Source organism: Bacillus rossius, chromosome 3, assembly GCF_032445375.1.
Source record: "Bacillus rossius redtenbacheri isolate Brsri chromosome 3, Brsri_v3, whole genome shotgun sequence".
Taxonomy (NCBI): domain Eukaryota; kingdom Metazoa; phylum Arthropoda; class Insecta; order Phasmatodea; family Bacillidae; genus Bacillus; species Bacillus rossius.
This window is the reverse complement of record NC_086332.1, coordinates 57560824-57586414: the sequence shown is the minus strand read 5'-3', so window position 1 is coordinate 57586414 and position 25591 is coordinate 57560824. Positions and strand designations below refer to the sequence as shown.

Below are 25591 nucleotides of genomic sequence, written 5' to 3'. Positions count from 1 at the left end.
CGTCTGAGTGCATCAGTACATACAAATCAATACTGTTTATTATTCGCGTGAAATTACATTTTTTCTCTCTTCCCAGCCCTTTTCGAGTCATCCACCGCACCCAGGTCGTGATGGCATTAACTCCGCGTGCTTATAACTTGTCCTTGACGGGAACTGATATTCCCTTTCGCTTTGATGCTGCCTCTTTAATTGCATTTTTTTTTGTGTTGTTGCGAAAATTAGCTTCGCCGCCGGGATCGCCCGACAACGCACCGGCAGGCCTGGCAGAATGTGGCTGTTCAGTTTCTCCCCGCGGCGGTTCGTACTGAGAACACAGTGCGCGCGACGCGTGGAGCTGAGCAGAATTGTTATTGGAAACTAGCTGAAGTACCCGGCGTGACCCGGGCTGAGAACATCGTGAAGGGGATTTTTTTTTTAAATCGTATGTGGACAGTAGTTATCTTCTTAATTTTAACGTCAAGTTTGCACATTCCCATCAATCATTGCCCAAATTCTGATTCAAGGAGTAAAAAAGGGCGATGGTGGTTGGATACGGGGGGGGGGGGGGGGGAGGAGGGAACCCGCAGGAAAGTGGTATACCAAAATCTCACGTATTCAATTAACATTTAGTTAAAATTGAGATGTAGATAATATTGTTCTTATTTTTAATGTCAATTGTGCAAATTTTTATCCAAGAGAGCCAAAATACTGCTATAAAGAAAGAAAACTTTTTTTTACGTTATCTCATTTTTTAATGTGACCTTTTTCTTCTATTGGATTTTGACGATGAATTCCCCCCCCCCTTTTTTTTGGTAAAAACAACTGTTCAAAATTTCACCCAGAACAGCCAAAAATATGTTTTATGGGGTAGTAAAATGGAATTGGGGTAGTTATTTCTAAACTTCCTGTAGCCAGGAAAAGGGGTAGGTTTAACAGTAATTTAAATTTTATTTTTAATATCAAAACATTTCAAGGGGTGATAAAGATTAATGGGTAGGTTTTAAAATATCATGCATTTAATAAACTTTTTTTTATTAAAATTAGATGAAAACAATAATTTCCCTCCTTTTTTGAACATTGAGTTTGCAAGTTTTTATCAAGTTGTACCAGTTCTATACTATAAGTGGTGTGAAAGGTAACAGGGATAGTGTTTCGAAATATCATATAGATAATTTGATGGGGATAAATTTTTAATTAAATGTAGACAGTTAATTTTCCCTTAAACGTCCAGTTTGCTAAATTTCATCAAGAAGTGCCAAAATACTGCATTAGGGGTAGTAAGTAGAAAGGGGAATTAGAGATGGTTTTTTGAAATATCATGTAGACAGGGGGTTGGAAGAATTTTCTCAAAAAGTTTAAAAAATTTGTTTTAGGGGTGGAAAATGAGAATGGTTTCTTTATTTCAAGTAGACAGTTTCCCGCTATTTTGTTTAGAAATAAATTATAGACAGTAATTTTCTCCTTATTTTGATTGCAAAGAGAGGATGGGGTTGGTTTTTTATAAATTTCACCTAAACAGTGACCTTCCTCGTGTTTTAAAGGTCAAATGTGCAAAATTCCATCGCAATCGGATAAATGGTTTAGGAACGCACATGGAACAAACAAACATACTGTTACGATTTATAAGGTGGGGAGAACTGGGTTCGTAAGGGATAGCCCAATTAAGTTGTATTACAGTTTTAATTGATTACTAATATTTACATTCAAGTTACTCACTGTCTGAAAAGATCCGCAGATCGCACTCCTCACAGGAGCTAGGCTCAACAGTGGTTCGCCCCTTACCTCGCGCCTGTCCACACACACAGTCTCGCGCCACTCAGTCGCCGCACTCTCACGATCCAGTCGAACTCCGCGTCGCGCCGCTCTAAGGGGGAGGTCTATCGCCCTCTTCGCCTATGTCGCACTTCCCTTCGCTCGGAATCCGCTCGGAACTCTCGCCGCACTGTCGCGGCACTCACTGGTCCTCGCCGTCGCGAGACTCTATCACCCAAAAACTGTCGTGGAGGCTGGCGTCGCTGCTCGAGTACCTGGGCACCCTTCTCGAACCGACGAGAGCAGAAGTGACGAGTCGCATCATCCCGAGCCGACCCGACGCCCGAACAGTCAATAATGGCGGGGTCCATTATCGCCAATCCGCGCAGCGGCCCGCGGAATTCCCAAGGTCGCTCAGCGATAGATAACGGCGCCGAGGCAAGACGATGCGTGGGGTGCGGTGGGGATCTGGGGGTAGCGACGACCCTTGTAATCCGGCCAGGCACGCGTGGCATGCCTTACGTCAGTGGAGGCCACGTGATACGCGAATGACGCCAGTGGCCTGGCAGGGCCGCCAGCCAGCTCCGAACTTGGCGCGTGTCGCGGTCCATTTTGCAATACAAACACACAAACACAGAGAGAAAGCGAAAGTATTTCAGATGGAACACTGACCATCTAAATCATGTTTAATTAAACAAGTTCTACAACCACTGCAAATTACTTCATTGAAATAATGGAAGTAACACCTTTATTATCCACATATTTTTGTAACTTATTACTTCCCTTCAAATATTTTAATGAAATATTTTTGATACATAAAAAATATTTGCAGTTTTACAGAACTGCATTCAATTAAACACAGTTGAGACACTCAGTGTTTCATCTTAAATGCTTTCTTTATTATTTACAGCAGAAATGTTTTTCAGTATTTTATTCAAAGATCTTTACCAGCCTTGGAAAGCGCTTTAGACCATAAGTGTGTATATGTTTTCAACTTATTTTGTCGATATTAACCTGCAGACGAAATGTATCGGACGAATTCAGACTCTGTATACTACACACTATAGTGTTAATTTACTAATAAAATGTTTACGATTTTTTTAACTTTCTGGTGATTTTTCGGCACTTACCTAGTACGGTGGAACATTAGTATGTATTACTATTCTAAGTGTGTGTGAAACATTACTTAAAATTTGTATTTTCTACAGCGTCATAGCTATTTTATAAACATTTCTTAGAATTTTAGTTGTTTACAAGTTTCCATTAGGCTTGGATTTGTAAAAAAAAAGTTGCACTTTAAAATGATAACAACGTCATAAAATTATTTTCTAGCTTTTCGTCCTCAATCAGAACCACTTAATGGTAGTTTTAAGAAATGGAGAGTAAATAATCGTTGGAGAATAGAATTTCAGGACAGGATAAATTACATTTATTTTTCATCGATTACGTTACTTTGCATATAATTGAAGAGCTTTTGGAAAGAACAACATATTCAATTTTTTTTTGCGTTTTTTGGTTTATCCTTTAAAGATCCCTTGTGGGCATGCATAGAACCAAATGTTAAAGCAAAAGGAACCGTAGTTTGCACGTCAAATGGCTCTGAGATGAAGGGTGGTGTGAACTCGAAGAGAACAGTCATGTAAACTTTTGTCAACATTTGCGAAAAAGACAATATTGAATAAGAATTGCAATATCTGAAAAGTGCTCTTCAAGCAAATGGTTATTAAAATTCAGAAATTAGGAAAGCCATGAAGCCACCTCAACAGCAAAAGAAAGATCATCTTCCTAATAAAGCCTTCATTCCTTCTGTCAAAGAAATTTCAGACCAAATGGCAAACATTCTTAGAAAGTATAAAATTCAAACAATTCTCAAACATACAAACAAGAATGAGGGGTCTCTGACATCTGTGAAAGATAAGACTCCAGCCGAAAACCTAGCTTGTGTTTACAAAATTCAATGTTCTTGTGGCAAGGTATATATAGGACAAACTGGCAGACGAATAAGCACAAGGGTTAAAGAACATATACATATACTATAAGCATGAAAAACCACGATCAACTATAGCAGAACATTCCTGGGAAACCAGACACGGCATTGATTTAGACCAATTGCGCACCATAGTCAACATCCGACAATACAAGTAAAGGTACATTCGAGGATCAGTAGATATATTAAAACACCCAGCAAACATAAATAGAAAGGATGGCTACAAATTAAGCAGAATATGGGATCTACTCTTCAGAAAACCTCAAAACCTAACTCCGCATCTAACAAAAGACAGGTCGCCTCTGGTGGGCCAAACAGCCCAGTCAATCAGAAGAGAAGAGGCCACTGATTTGCCAGCACCCCCAGCCAATCACAGAATCCCAGCTCCGACGATCGGCCAAACCAAAAGTTCAACTAGATGAAAGGAAGACTGTGATAGGCCCGCAGCTGCAGCCAATCACGAAACACTCCCCTCTCAGGCGAGAGAATTAAAAGGCAGGATAAGTTGTAGTAACTTTAGTAAATAACTTTACTCTGATTATGGCGATTTACAAAGTCGACCGAAACGTCGGTGATATATTTGTATCGGACGCGGCTACAACCCAGATGTCAAGCAACTTCATGTTGAGACATATTAGATGTATATGCCTTCTTTACCGAGATAAAACTTTTATAAAGAAGTAAAAAAAAAGTCAAGATTACCTGTAATGCACTTGCTTGCCCTAAAAGACTTATTCCAAACGAATACAACAAGGGCTTTCTCAAGGCATGACGAGACAGGCCCTCCAAGGTAACACTAGATCTCTAACCACTTGGGCGCAGACCCGCGACCATAAATGTGAGCCACGCCGGGGTGTTGGGATCGAACTCGTGATCCTCGGAACATGTGCACGCTTCCGAAAGTGTCTAGCTAGCCGTGAACCAACCATGCCGAGCCACAAGATCTACTTTCAGAATCCTCCCGCCACGCACCTAAAGGCCCGTCCGACGGATACTGATCACTGATTGGCCCATGTGACCTTCTAATGTCATGGGTGGTGTGGACGATGGTCCGAATCTCCCTGGTCTGGAAAATAACGGACATTTATTGGAATTTACTTTTGCCTTACAGAATAAATAAATATTATCGACCTCCTAAAAATTTCACCAGTTAACTAAATATTCGAAACTTAGCTGCACACACATTTACTAAGCATGAAAATAGTAAACAAAAACAATCGAAAAACAATTATTTTGGGCGCTCCATATTTACTGCGCTATGGTGACTACTTTAGAAATCAGTAGATTCGGACACCGGATATAGCAATTATTGTAGGCAGGGCTGTTTTCTGCGTGAAAATGTGACTTCATTCACATTAGGATAAGGACACGGACCGCCCACAGGTTCGGACTGTTGTAGACGGGCCTTAAATGGCATTGCCACGAGTCTAGCGATCTGTTGGCATGAGTCGAGAAAGACGAAAACTGCTACAAGGTTGGAAAAATAAAATTATATTAACGAATGAATGAAACATGAATGAAAACGAACAAAATTTAGCAGCCAGTAATTGGAAAAAATCGAGGTAGGCCTACTACTTTTCTTGACTTAAAATCTAACTAGGCAACTTAAAAAAAATATATCATAGTTTGTTTTTCGTAACGGTTGCCTTGAGAACGCTACCTGAACCAGAACTCGATGGCTGCGGGGTGCTGCTTGTCCACCTCCGCCAGCAGGAACCACACGAACTCCTGGTACGTCATGCGACCCTGGCCGCCGCCGGCAGAGGTGCCAACCTCGAACACGCGCTCCACCACTCTGCGCGGCAGCCCTGCAGCAAGTCACATACATCTTTTTTTTTTTTTTTTTTTTTTTTTTTTGGAGTGACACGGTTATAACTTTAAATTTCCATTTTTTTATACACTCATTTGTTATAAATCTGCATTTTAATGATACGTCGGCTGCGGCCATCGACACGAAAGTATAATGGCACGGGGTTCGACCCGGGAAAGAGTCGTGTTTTGCGAACAGATGATCCCACCACGAAGGCGCAGCGCCGCAAAAACGTGTTCGGATCAGTTACAATAGAGCCGGGCACCTGCGAACAACAGGACGGTTCTCCCTGTGTAATTAACCCAGTCGGACGCAGTTATATGTACGATGGGAAGCCGACAACTTACCGGCACGATACAGTGCAGAAAAAACAACATTGCAGCATTAGTTTAAGTTAAATCCATAAAATTACGCGCTAGGTGGATGGGGATCGCGAAGGAGGAAGCCGGCAGCAGAGAGACTCTGCAGGCAAGTAGCTGCCGAACACACCCCATGTAATTGAATGAAGAAGATGAGTCTAACACCTCATTACAGTAAAACCACATTATGAAAAAAACTCTTTCTTTGCCACGACAAATGAATTCTTGAAATGTATTAACAGCAAAGGAAAACTTATGAAATAACTTTTTTAATGTCGAGGTTAGCTACTACTAGAATTATTGCAATCACAAAGAAATATTAATGTCCAAATAAACCAAATACACTAAACAAATATTTGCTACTAGCTAATATCGTTTTATTCGTTAAAGTTATCTTTGATTCAATGATATATTTTTTAAATTACTAAAAAAAGTTTGGATATGTATTTATTTTGCTATAAATAATTTTTTTTGCAATACATGAGACGGAGCAATAATGGAATTAATCGTGGTGGATCAAGCTTCTCCAAAACGCTAGTCCAAAGTTCCACAGTCGCACCACGTGGTTCGCTGACAAGTAAGTACATATTCGGAGCTGCTGACCATGTACTAACCAAAGACTAAACATATTCTCGTCTGCGCAAAATGCAATAGATAATGGTAAGGATGTCGTTGAGGAAACTCACACAACAAACAGTTCATATCATTTGCAGTGCAATAAAATTATTAGTGATTTAGGTGAACTATGCGTCCCACTTTTTTTATTTTTAAATCTTACAATTATTTTCATAGGTATTAAAAAAAATCACAATCACAAATCTTCAGGACAATCTGTATGGGGTTAGGAATTTGTACGGGGCTAGAATTATTTATTTTACACTATATTAAAAATTATTTAAATTATATATATATATATATATATATATATATAATTTTTGTCTTGTAGGTACATTGTCATCCAGGTCTGTGCTATGTTCAAAGTTTGAAGTCTCATCGGGAAGTTAGTTCAAGACGGACTGCAAGATTTGTGCCGAACAGGCAAAGCGAGCGAACAGGACGGCAAGGTCTGGCCGGCGCTCACCGCCGCGGTCGTATCTCCGCAGCCGGCGGCGGTCCACGTGGTTGAGGCCGGGCCGCCGCAGGTCCAGGAAGGCGCGGCGCGTGACGGCGTGCTGCCGGACGCCGAAGTAGGGCAGCGCGTCGACGTCGACGTCGCCGTCGTGGTGGTGGTGGCGGGGCTCCTGGAGGCGGCGCACCGCCGCCAGCAGGTCGGACCTGCGCAGCTCCGCCGCCGCCACCCGGCCCGCGCGCCGCCCCGCCCAGCCGCGGCACACGCGGTACGCCACCACGGCGAGCACCTGCCGCCGCCCCCGCACACACGCCTCGCTCGCATTGGCCTAGCTGTGTTCATACAGTTGGGAAAGGGGGACAAATAATGATTTGATGTCATGTAAACCAATTCCCCTCTTACTAAGACGGGGGGTCCGGGGGTCCTCCACCGGAAAATGTTGATTTTAAAAGTGCAAAATAGCCCTTTTTAAGCAGTTTTTGTATCTAACCATTGTATACATCGATGTTAAAATTGTTATTGTTTCCTTAAGTTAATTTTGAGAGTGAATAAATTACAAATAAAGTTGGGCAGAATAATATTATAAAATAAAAATATCACGGTCTAGAAAGTTGGGGGGGGACAGTCCCCTCCACCCAAAAATATCAGGGGGACACGTCCCCCCTGTCCCCCCCGGTTCCTACGCCCTTGCTCGCTCGAGTACTCCTTCGAGTACCCAGGGCAACACTGAGGCTCCGGCAACGTACGGAGGATTACAATTCGCCGTAAGGGGGGAAGCTATTTAGTTATTTCCATTTGTTTGAGGAATGGTAGATTTATTAATTTGAAAAAAAAATGGGGGGGGGGGGGGGAGTAATTTTTCCGGGCCCCATCCGTGTTATTTAATGTACAACTTTTCAAACACCACAATAAAATAAAAATCTAAGGATAACAAGTTACCGTCGCCATATATGTAAATGTGATCTTAATTTTTTTTGCATAACTTATAAGGTTTTCCAATGAATTTTATCAGCAATATAATTGTAATTTTTGTCCTACTATCAGGGTGAACACAAGCTTAAATAAATATTTCGTAATTCAACCGTATTTGTGGTCGAATCCCTCTTGACTGCCCTGGCTATAACTCGTGTCCCTTTAGGCCCGTTCTACACTGACACGGAAACGGAAACGTTATCACCTAAACGGAGACGGATCTCACGGAGCAGAGTTCCTACAATGTCATGCAGACGGAGACGGACCCGCACGGATTAGATCGGCAATGCTCAGTTTTTCCTTTTACGTTGCTCCGTGCGGCCAATAAAAGCCGAGTACTTTGCTGAGATGGTAGCCATGTTTGTTTATGTTCCAAATACGTTAAAAATTGGTTTAAGTACAATGATGTTTCGTGTTCTATTATTACTTTGTGGTTTATTTTCATTATATTTGCAAATTCTGCCTGTTCTATGATCTCCAAAAATAATATTTTTTTAAAACTAAATTAATATTATTAACCTACAATGCAATCTCATTATCAGCTATTATTTATGTTTCCGTTCGTAATGGAAGTAGCAGACGCGATAGTGAAATGTTCCGGGAGATCAGTCCCTGTTTACATGATCCGTCTCTGTTTACGTGCCATTGTATAACGGGACTTAGAACTCCTCACAAGAAGAAACCACAGGGTGATGTCTGGAGAACGAGGTTTCCAAGGTTGGTTTGTGCCATAACTGATGAAGGGGGCCTCTTTTAAGACTCGCCATGCATTATTTACAGCACACATTCCCACGAAATAACTTCGAATCTTAATAAAAGCTCTCACAGAAAAATTTCCTGTTGTCTTATGACGCGACGTGTTAACTTATAAAGGCCGAATTTGGGCGTATTAGTTATGACGCCAACATCATAATATTAAGGCGTCATAAGATATCGATAGAGGCATTTTTTGTGCGACGTCTTAACTATGACACTTTATCGTTATGACGAGGCAAAAAGAGTTCATATAATCGATCTGCAGGTCTTTACACTCAGTTTATTCACTGGATCATTTTAAAATTTTCATATTTAATTAATTTATTAAAGTGCCAGCCAGAGTCTTTTCATACCTAAACAATACATGCGAAAAAAACAGACAAGACATACACTACCGGACAAAAGGACAACTAATATGAACTCAGATGATTATACTTATATGTCACAAAAGAGATTATAAAGAGATAACATAACATCAACTACATTATTAGAACAAGTTGTGTAATAATAATCCTCGGTTGGTCTGGTTATAAATATTGCCACCATTTTATTAGAAACTCCCACACCCACGTGATACCACCCCAGGCTAGTCTTTAGTGTACACATAGATGTTTAAGTAATGTGAATTAAATTTAATTTCAAATCTTAATGGGACTGTGTTAGGCACAGGTACTTTAATACGAACTTGTGGCATAGCCAAGTGGATATTGTTGGTGTATTTGAGGAGATAATACATAAAATACACTTTAAATTTCTAGATGACAAGTACATAATATATTCAAATATAATAAACAATAAAGATCGCAGCAGGCTTTCACGGCCATTGTCTGAAGTATCTTGGCTTCTGGGTTTTCCCGATTGGCCCACAGCTCTCAGGCAGAAGAACTTGTAATGACCTCGGTAGGTAACTCTACCCTGATGATGGCGACTGCAATGTCGACCGAAAAGTCGGTGATATATTCGCCTTGGACGCGGCTACAACCCAGAAGTCAAGCTACTTTATAATGAACAATACTTCAACAGTATCAACAGTAGCTTGAAGATCTATCAAGATCACGGCACAGTCTCTCATACACGATCATGCACAAAGCTTCCTTATATTGACCTGAAGATTTAAACTTTTTAAATGTAAAGTTTTGAGTCCGAGGGTCAGTCTTGAGAGTTTGGCGGGCCGCCAAATGAATACGCCTGTTGCAGCCTATCCGACTGGCCATACCGGCGCCGAGCTTCGGGACATACTGTGCTCAGACTAAAAAAACTACTCAACGTTTGTGAGTAGTGTTTAACAAACAATTACTGAGAGAGTGGCGCAGTTGAATGCACGCCGGCTTTCGGTGCGAGGTGCTCTCGCTTCTAGTCCCTGATAAAGCTTTAGGTGCGTGAAATAAGTCCCAAACCTTGTCACGGTCACAAAAATTTTTCAATATGAAAACTGCACCTACCAAGCATTAGTTATAAAATTGGGGATTTTTGGCCCATTGAGCAGCGAGCCAATCATTAAAAAACACACACGCGTATAAATAATAATTTAAAAATATTTGGAATCCAGGTACAAATATCTGATTTATGTTTTCCATTGACTCCTAAACCTGGGAAGGTAAATTGCGTGTAAAGAGATGCTGTGCTTCTGTAGCCTTTATGATCAGTATGGTTAAGTCGGCCAGGAAATTGTATTCCGACGATGGTGCCTTGTGACACCACCATCTTAATACTGTGAAGTCATGGCACTCACATTGGATGAACTTGGATTTTAAATGTCTTTTTTTGTCAGAAATGACTCAGTATTTCTAAAAAAAATCCTAAAATTGTTAATGTGGCAGCCAAAAACATGATAAATACAAGATGGTTATCGTCACCATGCGCCACGGGCCACCTGTAGTTTTCGTGCAGTGTATATCGCGTCACGAAGGTCGGTCGGTATCCATTCAGCCAACAAAGCTATCTTTTTTCCTTCTTTTTTTTAAAGTTGGGAACCGAAGTCAAAACAATAACACTCAACGACTCACAAGGATAGGACGCGAACTTCGGGTCGCCGATTTTATCGTCCCTTTGCGATAGTCAAGTACTTCCCAATAGCAATCCACTATGTAAAGGACAAAACTCTGAATTGCTCTCGAGAAATAGTCGATCGAAAAGAGGCAAAACACTTAACACCCGTTACATTACAGCCGAAATCGTTAAGGTAAAGTGGCTTAGCGGTTGGAGCGTCTGACTACCACGCTGGCGACTCGAGTTCAATCATACTTTATTATTATTATTTTTTCATTTTATCAGTTTTTCATCGATAACGTGAAAATTAATTTTTATTTGAACTCTCTAGACAATATGGGGAAACAATTATCATCCCCTATGTCTGAAAAAAACATACATTTCTGCTTTTATCATTGATTCGTGGGGCGGGCAAACGGATTTCACTATGCATTAAAATTATTTTTTCTCGATTATTGTGTCGAAGCGACTTGCGCCCTCAAATTCATTCTACAAAAGTGTACGCCTTTTTTAGCCGTGTAATGTGTAATTTTATCGGCGGGTTAAACTTTTCATGAAAATATTGGAAAATTCCCCTATTCTTTTGCAAGCGCAACGGGAAATAGCATCGCGCGAAGATGCCATAAAAATATTGCATTTAATGGTTCTTCACCAACTGAGCCACTAAAGTTTTCTTACATGTTGTAATACGTTTGGCATGCTGCAAAACCGATAGAATAACGAGTCACATTCCAAAATGTTAACGAAATCTGTTTCCGTATGTCTTAGTTTAAAAAAAAAATTTCGGTGCTCACTGTCCCATTTATACAATGCAGTTGGTGAAACCAGAACATATGTCTTACGTTTTTTTATGATAAGTATCAACCGAAAGTGTGAACCAAATCTGTAGAAAATGGTAGTGATAGCGATGAGTAAATACTGTCACACTTTGGTATGAGTTAGAAAAGCTAATTACGTTGTGCTTTTAATAAACAGCGTTTTGCCTATTTAATATTACCTTTACCCTAGCATTTAAAATTTTGTAGTTAAAAAAAAAAATGAAATATTCCTGGTGGGACCAAACCTGAATCGCTAGCGTGGTAGTTAGACGCTCTAACTGCTGGGTCAGGTTATCTTGATGCAACGTTTTGGGTATATATAATTGTGACTCTTTTTTTCGAGGACAACTGAGAGTTGGGTTTGTCCTACAGGGTGGATTGCTATTGGGAATTACTTGACTCTCGCGAAAGGGACGTCACATTAGGAGAATCGAAGTTCGCGCCCTTTCCTTGTCAGCTCAGGGATGATGGAGAAGGACCCGTGCCAGCAGTGGGCCAGGGAAAACCGATATCAGGATTGTTATATCGGGATTAGAACCCGGTTCCTCCTGGGCTCGGTCCTCGCACGGTCCTCCACGAGAGTGCCATGCCCCGTCATCGCCCTTCCCAGAAGGGGGAGGGGGAGTGCGTAAGGGTGATAGCCCCTCCCAAACACGAATTTCAATACTATACAAGTTTGAAGTGTAACTTATATTTATATTAATTTAAAAAAAAAATCAAATTCATGCGGTTAAGCTTTTCTTCCATCAAAAGTTGTTTGAAAGTACTAAAGTTGAGTATTTGGACCATCACTGTTGTAAATATTCTAACCCCTAGCTGCGACTGGTTTAAGGGGGGATTAGGTCCCACCAATTTAGATTTTTAGTACGTTTTCTTTAAAATTTTTGGCATGTCAAGGCATACATTTTATTTCCCAGACCTTCTATACCTTGTCGTAACCAGATATTTACTAACGGGTTCTATGTAGCCTGTAAGCAAACTCGTGTTTTCACGTCCGTATTTACTGAAAATATCGGCGAGGACGTATTTCTCATTTTCACGGCGTACGCCGGAAGGGCACTGAGAGTGTCGGAGAGTCACGTTGTCGTTCATGTTTGAACACGCACCGTATTTCCCCCTTTAGTTTACTAAGAATTTCGTCAGCCGATATATATATTTTTTTCACTGATGGTCACGGTACGGTACGTCACGTCATCGTCACGGCACGGATATGTGTGGATCGACCTTTGAACTTATTATTTTCACCCGGACGACTAAACCAGATCACAAGTTTCGACGTCAACAGGTAGGTCCCGCGTGACGCCAAGCCGGGGTACGATGCCGGACGGCGAGGCGCCTGCTCCGTCCCTGGGAGGATACTTGCGGTGGCGACGTAGTGGTGGCGGCGGCCGCCCTCGCGCCTGAGGCGGGCGAGGCCCGGGTGGCTGTCGAACACGTCCTCCACGAGCGGCCGCAGGCGGTGCAGGCCGAACTCCTCGCCGTCGGCGCGCGACAGCAGGAACACGACCCTGCCCGCCTCGTCGCGGCCCGTCGCCGGCAGCCTGCGGGCCGCACTGCGCTGCACTGCACTGCACTCTACATCTACTGCACTCAACACACGCACTGCCCATCACTTGAGACCGGAACAATCCGCGGATTCATTTCGCGAAAGGCTAAAATACAAATAGTTATACCTCAGTGCTGCCTCTGCTATTGGCTCACTACTCACCTGGATGACTCTGGGCCAATGAGAAACACCCGACCAAAGCTTTATCGAATCTCAGGCTGCTACGTTGGGACGTCTCACAAGACAGCAGCCAATGAGTGGGTGGCATTTGACCGAGAGTACGCAGAACTATGGAGTTCATCCTACAGGTCATTGAACCCGCGAATTTTTCCTGTGCCTACCCATTACTAGAGACCGGAAAAATTCGCGGATTCGTTTCGCGTTATGCTGGGATCCAAACACCTGCACCTTCATATTACTTCTGTGATCGGCTCACAGTTTATGTCAAGGACTTTGAGCCAGTGAGAAACCCTTCGACCAAAGAAGTATCGAATCGGAAGCATTCTCGTTGACAGGTCTCAGAACTAATTAGCCAATGAGCATGTGGCATTTGACCCGTATCTATATGTAGGGAATCGTGGAGTCTATCAATGAGGTCATATAACTCACGAATATTTCCAGTCCCTAACCCATTACTAAACGTATATTAGGAAAGTACGAAATAATTAGGTAGATATTAAATTAAATCGCGCTAAAAATCACTATTTGGTGTATTGCATATGAAATGGCGTAAAGATAATTTTTTTTCTAAATTAACTTGACCAATGTAAATAACATATTTAATTGGATAAGGTTTTAATGCTATGTCGGTCAAAAAAAAAACTTCGCAAATAACCAATTTGTAATGCATAAATAGTTACGGTGGGTCATCCTCAGAAAATAAACATATGGTTTCATGGACTTTTATAAGTATGACTTTTAAATACCTACAATTCTGTAGTGCATTAATTTTTTGATTTAACAGTCATGTATAAGTCAGTGTAAACCACGGAAGTGCCCTAAAAGCGTCATTTTACGACTTGATTACAAAACCTAGAGATTTATCTAATATCTTTAAATTTAATATGTTTGAATTGCACACATGAATCTTTCGGAAGGAATACTCTAAATTATAGTGAAAATCGCATTAATATCCATTGTGTAGTTTACAAGAAATAAGCGCACAGACAGACGCGGATAGGGACTTCGTTTTATATACTCGTATTTAGAAATTCACGGCCGAATTCAGCCCGTGGCTGTTTTACAATTCACACAATGATTCTAATATTTTCATTGTGCATACATCACTATGTCGAAAAAAATTAAATTATTATATACTATGTTGATTTAATACTAAAATTATTCGATCCAAACATCAACAAAACATTAAATTATAAAAACAAAACAGAAATATAACATTTGCTTTAATTGTTCTTGTTTTGCAGTTGCGACATCGCTTTCAAACAAAACCGCAATGTGCAGAAGGCCCGTACGCAGATTTAATAAGTCAATACTGTCTGGCGTAAAATCTAATTTGTACAATATATAGTGCATTATGCCAGTAATCACACATCCTTTGATCAACTCTTGATAAATAGGGTCTGGGTACAAACTATAGCGACATAGCATACAATTTTAGAATTGTCTTGCAATTTAATAAAACGGGGTTTTCAAGTATTTCGCCATTGAATAAATTTTTTGAGAAGCGTGTGCTATATATCTTACTGTGTTTTTAATTATTGCTGTGCTTATTTCGACTTGGAATCTCCTAAACTGATTATAAATAGCATTGCATCAGTCGCATCCCGTGAAAGAGAAGTCAGTCATGGTATCATTTAGTGGCTGGAATTCTTTCTGGGCTCCGGCTTTCATTATCCTATTTATGTTGCTTTAATAATAAGATAGCTAAGGAAAAATACTGATTTAACGAATTAAATTATGGGTTAACTTGGAAAAAAAGAGATGAATTAGGATCAAATCCACATTCAATGGTGAGTATTTTCTCGGTCTGTATTATATTTTTGAAAAGGTAATATTAATAATTGTTATGGTATTTTTAATTAATAATTTTATTATAGCTACAATAACTGTTGATTTTATTATCTTCTCCGATTTAATCAGTAGCTTTACTTAGAAGATAAATACTCTTATGTATATCTAGATTTGAGTCATGATTTTATGAATTTTGAGTTACGTGAACTTGAGTTGTACAAAACATTATACAGTAATAATTATTTTCTTCAAATACGTCAGTTAAAACTACCAGAAACGTAAAGTTTCGTCTAATGTGAACGTAAACTAACTAAAGCGTGAAAAGCATTATACAAGCAAAAAAATTTTTAGTTACACAGCTAAAAAAATACTTATATAACAGTGTTTGACAATACTGATTTACTCAAACAATAAAAATAATACGTACGTTAAAGAACAAACATAATTTTCTTGCGAATATGGCTCGTGGCACGGTGCACAACAACAAGCTCAAACCCCGTCGTTTTTCCCTCTGCCCGAAGACTTCCTTACTAGATGCCAGCACGTCTGTTGGCGTCAGGCGGGACCCTACCGCCGCGACCCGCCTATCCCTGCAGCATGGCGGGGTTCCACCTGAGCCGCACGCACCCCGGGCTCCGACAATTTTTTTCATAACTATGTTTCACGAAAATGGAGCATCGAAAATCGGTCTTGAAATTGTACTCCTATCGCGCCCTGAGAAGTTTCAGTTCGAACAGTACGGAAAAAATTATCTGTCATCAGTTTCAGTTAAAAATTAAAAACATTAAAAATAATCACTTAAAACACAAACTATCAATAATATTTCCACAATGAAGGCACATTGTTGTTTTAGTTTGAAGACATTAAGAATTATGGCTGAAAAAATGTCTAAAAAATATTTTTTAAGGCGTGGACACCGTCTTGTCTCGCACTTAACCGCAGATAAAAAAAAGATTAGTTTAACATATAAAAATAAACGTTAAATAGAAAATCAAAGTATTGATCTCTTAAAAAAATATCACAATTCTAAGAAAATAGCTCACACTTAAACTACGGAAATAATGTAAAAATAAATATATATTTTTTTCAATATGTGTTCTTAAAGGGTTGTTTGTTTTTTGCAGAGAAAAATAACACGATATTAATATATAAATATATGAAAGTAGATAAATAAGAACAAAAATTATAATTTACAAAAAATAATACTTATGAAAAGTACACAGTATTACTTTAAAAACAAAAAAAAACTATTCATTATTTACACATATATACTAAGCTAACTAACTTATCACATAAAATACGGCCACAAGGCATTAAGAAGGGAGACAGGAGTGGAAGGTGAGAGTCTATAGCAGGGCCACCGACAGAACAGTCTCTCGGAAAAAACCAAGACTTTGGATGCGAGTCCCAGTCAATGGATTGGCGGGTTATTTGTATAGCTGCCATCTGTCCTGTGCTAACATCTCAGCAGCATCTGAAAATGTTTACAAAGATAGAAGATAACCACAAACTGTTCAGTTTCAAATGAACAGTCACCTCTTCCAAAACGTGATGAGATCCTCGCAGCTGGCTGAACCTGCTGTCAAAGCTTCTTCCCCTCCAGCAGCCAGTATCAGCGGTTTTCTGCAATACGACGGCACACCACATACCTGGATGTAAAAAGTGATGCTGTAAGTTTTTTATCTTATTAATAATTTTTAATATACAATAAAAAAGAATAATTCTAGAATCAATATCAAAACTACTTCCTACAAAACAAATATAGCACTCCTAAAACCGATGTAAACATTTGTAACCACACAGAATTAAAATTGAACAGTTATATGAGTAAAGATTACCTAACATCTGAAACCTCAATCTCTCATAAAGATTCAGAGAAAGTTTCTTGCTTTAAAATTGCTTTAAAATTACACTTCACAGTATTTCTTGAAAAAAAAAATATATTACTCAACAAAATTAGAGGTAACTGAAAAAGGACTTGGCCACAACATACATATTAACCATCCTAGAATTTTCCTGGAGTGATTTCGGTTTATCATAGAACATTAAAATCAGGATGACGAGGTAGAATTCCAACACAGGCCCTTCTGATATATGAAGCATCTAACTCTGGGACTGTACACTGAGAGTAAGCTATTGATAAAGTTTTTTTTCCCCTTCATATAATGCATTTTGAAAAAGAATGAGGCCTTACAAAAAGTTGCAGTCTACAATCAGGTCGACAGAGTTGTGAATGCACTAACGCCAGCCAAATTTAACTCGAATATTGAAAACCAAAGAATACGTAAAGAGAAACGATAAATATTTTCGATTAAAAAAAACAACAGGAAAACATGGGATTTTATTAGCAAGATACGTGCGCGAAAATAATTTCCAACATACGAATGACTGTGAAACGAAGTCGGCACAGCATGTACATTAAGTAAATAGAATCAAAATCGTCAATTTTAAGAGAGTAGGTAACAACTAAACACACTTGCCTAAACAAAATATCAATACCTTAATTGAGTGACTAATTTTGCTTATTGGGCAAAAAAATCAAACTATCCGACGTTCAAACATAATTAAAACAATAAAAGAGTCTTTTGTTAATAGAAACGATCATCTATCAAAACCTAGAATAGAAAAATAAATAAATTCAATGTAAAATTAAGAAGAAACGAATTTTTTTAGTATTAAGTATGATATGATTTTCACCCCGCAAACAAAGTGTGTTAAAAATACTGAAATAAGCAGCTAATGACTAATTATAGTACTAATAAACATTCGCGTTAGGATAACAGTTCATAATTTAAGGAAGCATAAATTATATGCATTGTAAAGAACATGGTCATGAAAACACCTGTATGCACAGTTGACAGATTAACTAAGTGATAGTGAATATACGCTCTGACGAGTTAGCTACAAGCATAATAAAAATTATAATTTAAATATCTAAAATAACACGCTTTTATCAGTTAAACATTAAAAAGTTTGAGTTCCAATATCCACCTCCTGGCTCCATTGTAAGATCAGTTAGATGGTACCAAATTATTGCATTGTCATTCGGATTACACATGCTTGCAAATTTCAAATCGATACTACAATTAGAAGTATGTTAAAATCTACTTCCAAGATTTGTTTACATAGTTCATTAGTTAATTACACGTGAAGCTAATATAAACGTGTTAAAAATGTCACTGGCCTCTGTGCTCTAAATTATGCTTTCACACTAGGTGTACATCTAACACAAGCCACGAAACATTGGCAAGACAAACTTGGGCTGCAAGTTCACCACGACAAAATAAGTTGAAAAAATCTACATGACATTTGGTCTAAAGTGCTTACCAAGGATAGTATACGTCTTTGGAATTGGGGCTGAACAAAATATTTGTTGTATATAATATAGAAAGCATTTAGATAGAACCTGGATAATGTTTAATTAAATAAATCACCGCGAATTTTTTCACTGTAAAAAAAATATTTCAATGAAATAATTGAAGGTAGTAACACGACAAGAAATCTGGGGGAATTAAAATGTTATATAAATGTATATATATACATAAATGTTATATATTTAACACACACATACATCAGAGGTGCCCCCCCCCCAAACACTATGACTCACCCCCCCCCTTAACCTAATGATGCGGCCCCCCCACCCCCCGAAATTTTTTATGCCATTTTCTCAATGATTTACTCAATGATTTTATAATATTATACTTTTTTAGTATTATATTTTATCACATTTTGCATTAATTAAAACTGATTTTCTAATAATAATTTTGGTCATATCAGGTAATATTTCCATCCTGAACCGACAGATGCCAAACTGCTTTTGTTGAGGAAAGTGCGGGGTTGCCAATTTGATTTACAAGATCCCTTTCAATTATCAAAGCACCAGAAACGTATTTTCACATTAGAAGCTATAATTATGTAAATAATATATACATTTTTCTCGTCTTTTAACCAACCCCCCCCTCCCCGGCTGAAATTTTAATGACGCAGTCTGCGTCGTTACCCCCTCTTGTGGGCACCCCTGCATACATAAAACCATTCGTTTTAACACCCCAAAATCTTCTGTTTTGTGTTTTATGACATTCCAGAACATTTGTTGAAGGTGACTAGCCCCACAGTTATTGTATTACCAGTACTTTAGGTCCATGTTGGTATTCCAAACTGCTGCCTATTAGACATCAGTACTAGCATTGGGGCGACGGAAGACTGCCATAATCGAAAACTACCATAATGACAGAATTTCGCCTGGCATCTTCGAAAAAGGGGGAAATAGTACCATAACGGAAAACTGCCATAACGAAACGGAATTCTGCCATATCGAAACGGAATTCTGCCATATTTATTTATACACTCCATGGAATGAGTACAACTGCTTTGCTCTCGAAGAAGCGTATAGAATTGGTAGCCTGTTTCTTAGATTAATTTAAAAGGCTACAGATAGCACTTCTGGCGGTGATTTTCTGTAGTTCGTCATAAATCAACTCAACAAATCGCGCACTAGTAGAAACAAATGTTTCCAAAAATGGGTTTTTAGAAGTAGCCCTGTATATTTATAAACACGATCTTTAAATAAATATGGCAGTTTTCCATTATGGCACTATTCCTCCTGTTTTGACGGGGGGCGACGGAAGACTGCCATACTGGAAAACTACCATAAGTTAAAACGCAACCATACAGTCCTAATAGTCAAACAACATGAGTAAATTATGCCTGTTATCTTAAAAAGAATTGGTAGAAATAAGCAGCATACAAAGTATTGTGATTCTAATTCATGTGTTAACTCCAGGTCACTAGTTGAAATGAAATGCAATCTAGTGACCGAAAATCACAATTCCCTGACAACCGACGATTAAGTAATTAATATTGCATGATTTATATCATATGTTTAAAATGTCACGGGAGATTGTCACCATCAGGTGTATAGCCATCTATATTACTGAGGCGGTAATTCAATTGATTTTATTTTACGTCATGTCTATCAAAAGAACGATAAAATAAACTTAAGCATGAATGATTTAACAGAAAAATATGTTTACGTTACTACATCATTAATAATACCCACATTATGTTTCTGATGGGCTGTTGGGGTTCAATTTTCGTGGGCTGACTTCACTACGACCTTACTTCTTAATAGCTGTGGTGTTGTTTATGTCGTGTCGGGGCTGTCACAGTATATTGTGATTCCAGCATTATGTTTTAGCATGTGCTGAGAAAACCACTATAAGAGTTTTTTAACATATAGATCTAAAAAAAAAAAAAACAATTGCCATTAAGAACAGATAAAAACAATCACAACATTTCCATCCTGAGAACTGTGAATACGGAATATTTGTTGTAGTTTACTTGAGAACGATTCACGTTTGATGTTTAAGTTTTATTGATTAAGTAGTTGTGAAATTATTCCTATATTTTAACTGCATCAATGACTACGAAATCATTTAGAAACACTCAAATGAGCTGGTTAACTGAAAATATTTCAGAATATTAATTTATTAAAGCCTCGAAATCATTTTTATGGATGTTTACTAGAGGAATAGCCTATTTCCGATATTATATTTCTTCTTATTCTGAATTTCTTGCTTGTCCGTGAACAGATTAATAGCGAGGTCAATGCAGACGGCCAAACACAACGCCACAGTAGAGCGACAATGTGAAAGGAATTAGCCATGACCTACAGTAAGGAAGCATCCTACCAATTTTCTAGAATTATTTCATGAATCAGCAGAAAAAATCGGTGGGGATGTATCGGGACTCGCGGCCGTCCGTTTTAACGTGAAACGTCTATGTCAGCGAGTCGCTTTTAGTGTCATGGTTTAAAATGAAAACAATAAAAACGAGATAGTGACTACGTACTAAATTTTTTAGTTCAAAACAGACACTAAATGGTAGCTTACTATTCATTTCAATTAATATTCGACGAAAATTTTATTAAACATTGGCCTGTGCTATTAGTAGAGACCGGAAAAATTCGCGGATTCATTTCGTGATAGTCTAGAATCCAAAAACGTTTGCCCTTTTGCTGCATCAGTGATTGGGCCACAGTTTATCTGAATGATACTCGGCCAATGAAAAATCTTTAACAAAAGAAGTATCGAATCACTAGCATCCCAGTTAACAGGTTTCACGAGTCAGTGGCCAATGAGCAAATGTAATTTCCCCGCGTGCATAGAGGATCATGCAGTATATCCTACAGGTCATTGAAATCACGAATTTTTCCGATCTCTAGCTATTAGATATCGAAGGCATAATATCAACATTGTTTTTGACGTGACAACGTCTAATAAATCGATGAACGCCGGCCGCACGCACGAAAAAGTGTCCCACTACAGATGTCCCACTACGGATGTGTCCTGTTCGCTCATTGTACGCATGCGTGGCATCTCTCTTCCACTCGATTGGAACAACCATCGATTTGACTTTTCAATTATATTTTCGTCGTTTGAATTATTAATATTATGTAATATTTAACGATCGTCCACCGATTTTCAGCACAATCGGTACGGTTATTTAAAAGTAATGTTGAATATTCAAATACGTTTTGAACCAACAATGGCGTTTTACAGTTACACATAATAATTCAAATTACACCCGGGATCTTTTGCACAATGTTTTAAAAAATATTGTAACACATTATAAATAAGTTTGGTGTATTTGGGATGCGTATTTGTTATAAAATCTTGTTATAAAAACGAAATAATATTATTCCCCTACTCTGAAATTTTTTTTTATAAATATATATATAACATCTGAAACTATCATCCTTCAAGTATGGCCTCGTGGCCGTCCGGTCGGCGTCGTTAACTTCCAATCCAATGGTTGTCGGTTAGAATCCTGGCAACTGCGAAACATTTTTTTGTACTTGTAAAAATAAATACGGCGCACGCAACATTTCAAAAGTAATAAATATATTTGAATTAATGAATGCAAATGAAAGTAAATTTATTTATTAAATTGTACATTTTATTTCATTCCTTTGTATCCATACAAAATAGTGATAATTCAATAAAAAAAGATTCAATTTTATTCATAAAAGTATGCAGAGGTAGATTTTATCATACAAAAGATAGAAATATTAAAAAAAAAAAAATCTCCCTCAAAGAATATAATATTTTTAATGCCTAACTGGTTTGGTTGCAAAAACCTATTACGGCTCAGTCTCAGGCCGAATATGATATTTCATTTTCTTCTGGATCAATCATTTCATCAATGTTTTGTTATGACGTTGTCACGTTAAACTATCGTCCGAAAACCGACTTTACAGACAACCAATTTTTTTTTTTTTTTTTTTTGGTGAACGTGCCATCTGTACTGCCCAATGTTGTCGTTTCTCTATACGCAAACACACGAATCACCGCGCTATCACGCCTGAGTCGTGAGCTAAACTGAACAGAATTTTTTTTTCGTAACCTCAATTAAAACCAAGTGTACCTATTTGGGAGGTCTGGTAGGAAAGACTCTTAAGTGCGTCTCAGGCCGAAGTTTATACAGTAAGGAAAATATTAAAGCAAGAAGATAAACCCTTTTCGTCTGTTCTGGTACCTATATGTTTCGCTGTTAATTTTAAGACTTTAAGACGATATGACAATAGCCAGCCAGGATTTGAACCTGTGTTCTCTGGAATATGAATCTAGTGTCTTACGACTCCGTCCATTAACTTCGATTGTGTATTTTTTTTGTCATATTCAGATTGCCTTCACCACTTCACGGCTTCTGACAGCTTGTGAACTTCTCATTTGTTAAACAAGGATAGAGTTCTAGCACAAGCCAGAATGTTTTGTAATTTTTTTATCTACTTTTATTTTTTATTATTATTTTTACTGATATTTTGAAATTTTTTCTGTGATTTTTTGATATCAAATAAATGTGTGTGTCGGTTTTCTCCGTGTGCTCCCGATTATTCTTGTCAATATTTTGATAGTTTTCTCCATGTACTCCCGATTATTCTTTTCAATATTTTGATGGTTTTCTCCGTGTGCTCCTAATTGCTTCTGAGAAACCTATCTAAGCATGAAGGATTTTTTACTTAATGAGTCATGTCATTTTATTCAGAGTTAAATTTAATTAATTGAATTTCTGCTACTAAATCATCACTTGTAATATTTTTATCAGGCTGAATTCAAACGAAAATACCATTATTTAGTCATTTATAATAATAAGCTCTGAGACATCTGAGAATCACTAATAAGCAAGACGAACTTCCTTCTACTTGGTGATTAGCGAAGCCATCCTTCTTTTGCGATCGTTAGTGAGCATCCTGCATCCTACATAAAATAACTAAATAATATTTACCTGTAAGCAGCATGTGGTGTCATCTGTTGCCAAGAATCGATACTACTTTAAACGGGTTATTTTGCATGAGATAAATTAACTCTCACCACTGAATGGTGCTAATGTAGTCAGTTAGAGCCAAGTAGTCTCGAAGCCACGTAGCCTCGTGTCCTGGAAGCTTCGTAGCTCTGTAGCCTCGCAGTTTCGTAAACTTGAAGACTCGTAGTTACGTATTCTCGTAACCTCATAGCTCGTAGTAGTGTAGACATGATGTCTTGGAGTCTCGTATACTTGTAGCTACGTAACCAAGTAATCTTGTAATCTTATAACATAATGCTGTTTGATCAGTTGGAGCAAAAGAGAAAATTCCGTTGAAGACAGATGCAGCAATTGGAGCTTTGTAGACATGTAGCTTCGTAGTCAAGTACTCATGTAGACTTGTAGTCCTGTATCCTCGCAGTCTCGTAACCTTGTGTTCTAGAAGCTTCGTAGCTCTGTAGCCTCGCAGTCTCGTAAACTTGTAGACTCGTAATCACGTAGTCTCGTAACCTCATGGCTCGTAGTCGCTTAGTCATGATGCCTTGGAGCCTCGTAGACTTGTAGTTACGTAACCAAGTAGCCTCGCAGACTTGCAGCTACGTAACCAAGTAGTCCTGTGATCTTTTAACATAATGTTGCTGGAGCAGTTGGAGCTTTGTAGACTCGTAGGCAGTTGAGGAGTCTTGTAGACTAGTAGAATTGAAGCTTTGTAGCCAAGTGGCCTTGTAGACATGTAGCCTCGCAGTCATTTGGAGCCGAGTAGACTTGTATCCATGTAGCTTCATAGCAATGTAGTTTCGTAGCCACGCAGCCTTGTACCCATGCAATCTAGCAGCCATGTAGAACTCGTAACCTGCTAGATCCTTGTAGACTCATAACCTTGAAACCTCATAGCCTCTTAGACTCGTAGCATTCTAGCCAAATATCATTGGAGCTGTTGTAGCAAAGGGCAGTTGTAGCCAATGACTGTTGGAGCCAATGACGTTTGGAGTCAAAAGACTGTTGGAGTCAATGACTGATGGAGCCAATGACCATTGGAGCCAATGACTTTTAGAACTAAAAACTGTTGGATTCATAGACTGTTGGAGACATTATATCCTAACTTATCATTGACGATCGCATCCTACCGAGTTGAATGAACGAGAGAATGTACCTCCTTTTTGTTAAATGAGCTTTAGTTTTGTAGAATTTCCGTCCAAACGTGCTTCGTTTTCATTAAATGATTGACCTGCGTGAACGATTCGTAGTCATTTGCGTGTACATTGCGTACATTGCGTGCATTGCGCGTACATTGCGTGTATTGTACGTACATTGCGTGTTGGAGCGAATGGAGCTTTGGAGCTCTTGGAGCACTTGAAGCTGATAGGTAATTGGAGCATTGGAGCCAAATATAGATGGATCTGATGGCGTGAATAGTAGCTCTTGGAGGCTAGCGTATACTGGTTGGTTCGAGAACGTATCACACCGCATCAAATTTTTTCGATCATATGTTCCTCTTTTTTAAATGAGTTTTTGACTTGTGTATTATAGTAAATGGTTCATGATTTGACTAGCGTATTATTACATCGGTGCATGTATATAAGCGAGTCCTAGACAGCAGACCGCTCAGTTTGTTACTGTCGTCGACGGTGTAAGGATCACCTAGTTTGTTTCTTCTGGTGCATAAGTTGCGTAATAACCTGTTCTTGCGAACTCGATGGAATCTTTACCGACTTTAACGTCGAACTCGATGGAGGTTGTACCATCGTCTACGGGAACCCTGACGTCAGCGGCGACAAAGAAGGAGCAGATCCCGTTGGCAACGACGACCTCAACATTGGAGGAGACTTCAACAGTCGCAGTACCACCAGAAGAAGAGACTTTAATGCCGGTAGTGCTGGCTGCACAGGAAAACTCGTTGAAATTCGTTTCGCCCTCGATGGAGACTTCAATGGGTGGTGATTCGTCAACAACTAACGAACATCCTGCCGTTACTGCAACAAGATGTTCTCAAACAACAGCAATGTTCGACGACACGAGAATAGAGAATGTGCTAAGAACCTTTATCGAAAAATGTTTGGCTGCGAGCAATGTCGCAAGCAATTTACAATAAATGCTAATTTCCAGAAACACTTGGAGACATGCAAAGGACCTGTTGCGCGGCAGAAAGTAAAGGTTTCTATACAACAGCGAATGATTGATGTGCATAAGAGTATGCCTGGAAATGGTACAATTGCAGTAACAGCGACATTTGGATCGGGTCTGAAAGGCTCGTCTTCATCACCGCGGTATCCTTGCAG

General features: G+C 38.8%; 2 protein-coding genes across 2 annotated transcripts in view; both read right to left on the bottom strand.

The window, feature by feature from the left end:
• LOC134531296 (serine/threonine-protein phosphatase 2A regulatory subunit B'' subunit delta-like) overlaps positions 1-2053 on the bottom strand; it is a 29037-nt gene extending 26984 nt beyond the window's left edge. Inside the window, exon 1 of the mRNA XM_063366990.1 lies at positions 1938-2053. Within this exon, the coding sequence (XP_063223060.1) occupies positions 1938-2053 (116 nt within the window). The remainder of the gene's footprint in view (positions 1-1937) is intronic.
• A 3321-nt stretch (positions 2054-5374) lies between these two features.
• LOC134531295 (serine/threonine-protein phosphatase 2A regulatory subunit B'' subunit delta-like) overlaps positions 5375-25591 on the bottom strand; it is a 36303-nt gene continuing 16086 nt past the window's right edge. Inside the window, exons 3-7 of the mRNA XM_063366988.1 lie at positions 16545-16631; positions 12851-13032; positions 12446-12459; positions 6969-7245; positions 5375-5526 (exon numbers count right to left, since the gene is read on the bottom strand). Coding sequence (XP_063223058.1) covers positions 5375-5526; positions 6969-7245; positions 12446-12459; positions 12851-13032; positions 16545-16631 — 712 coding nt within the window. The remainder of the gene's footprint in view (positions 5527-6968; positions 7246-12445; positions 12460-12850; positions 13033-16544; positions 16632-25591) is intronic.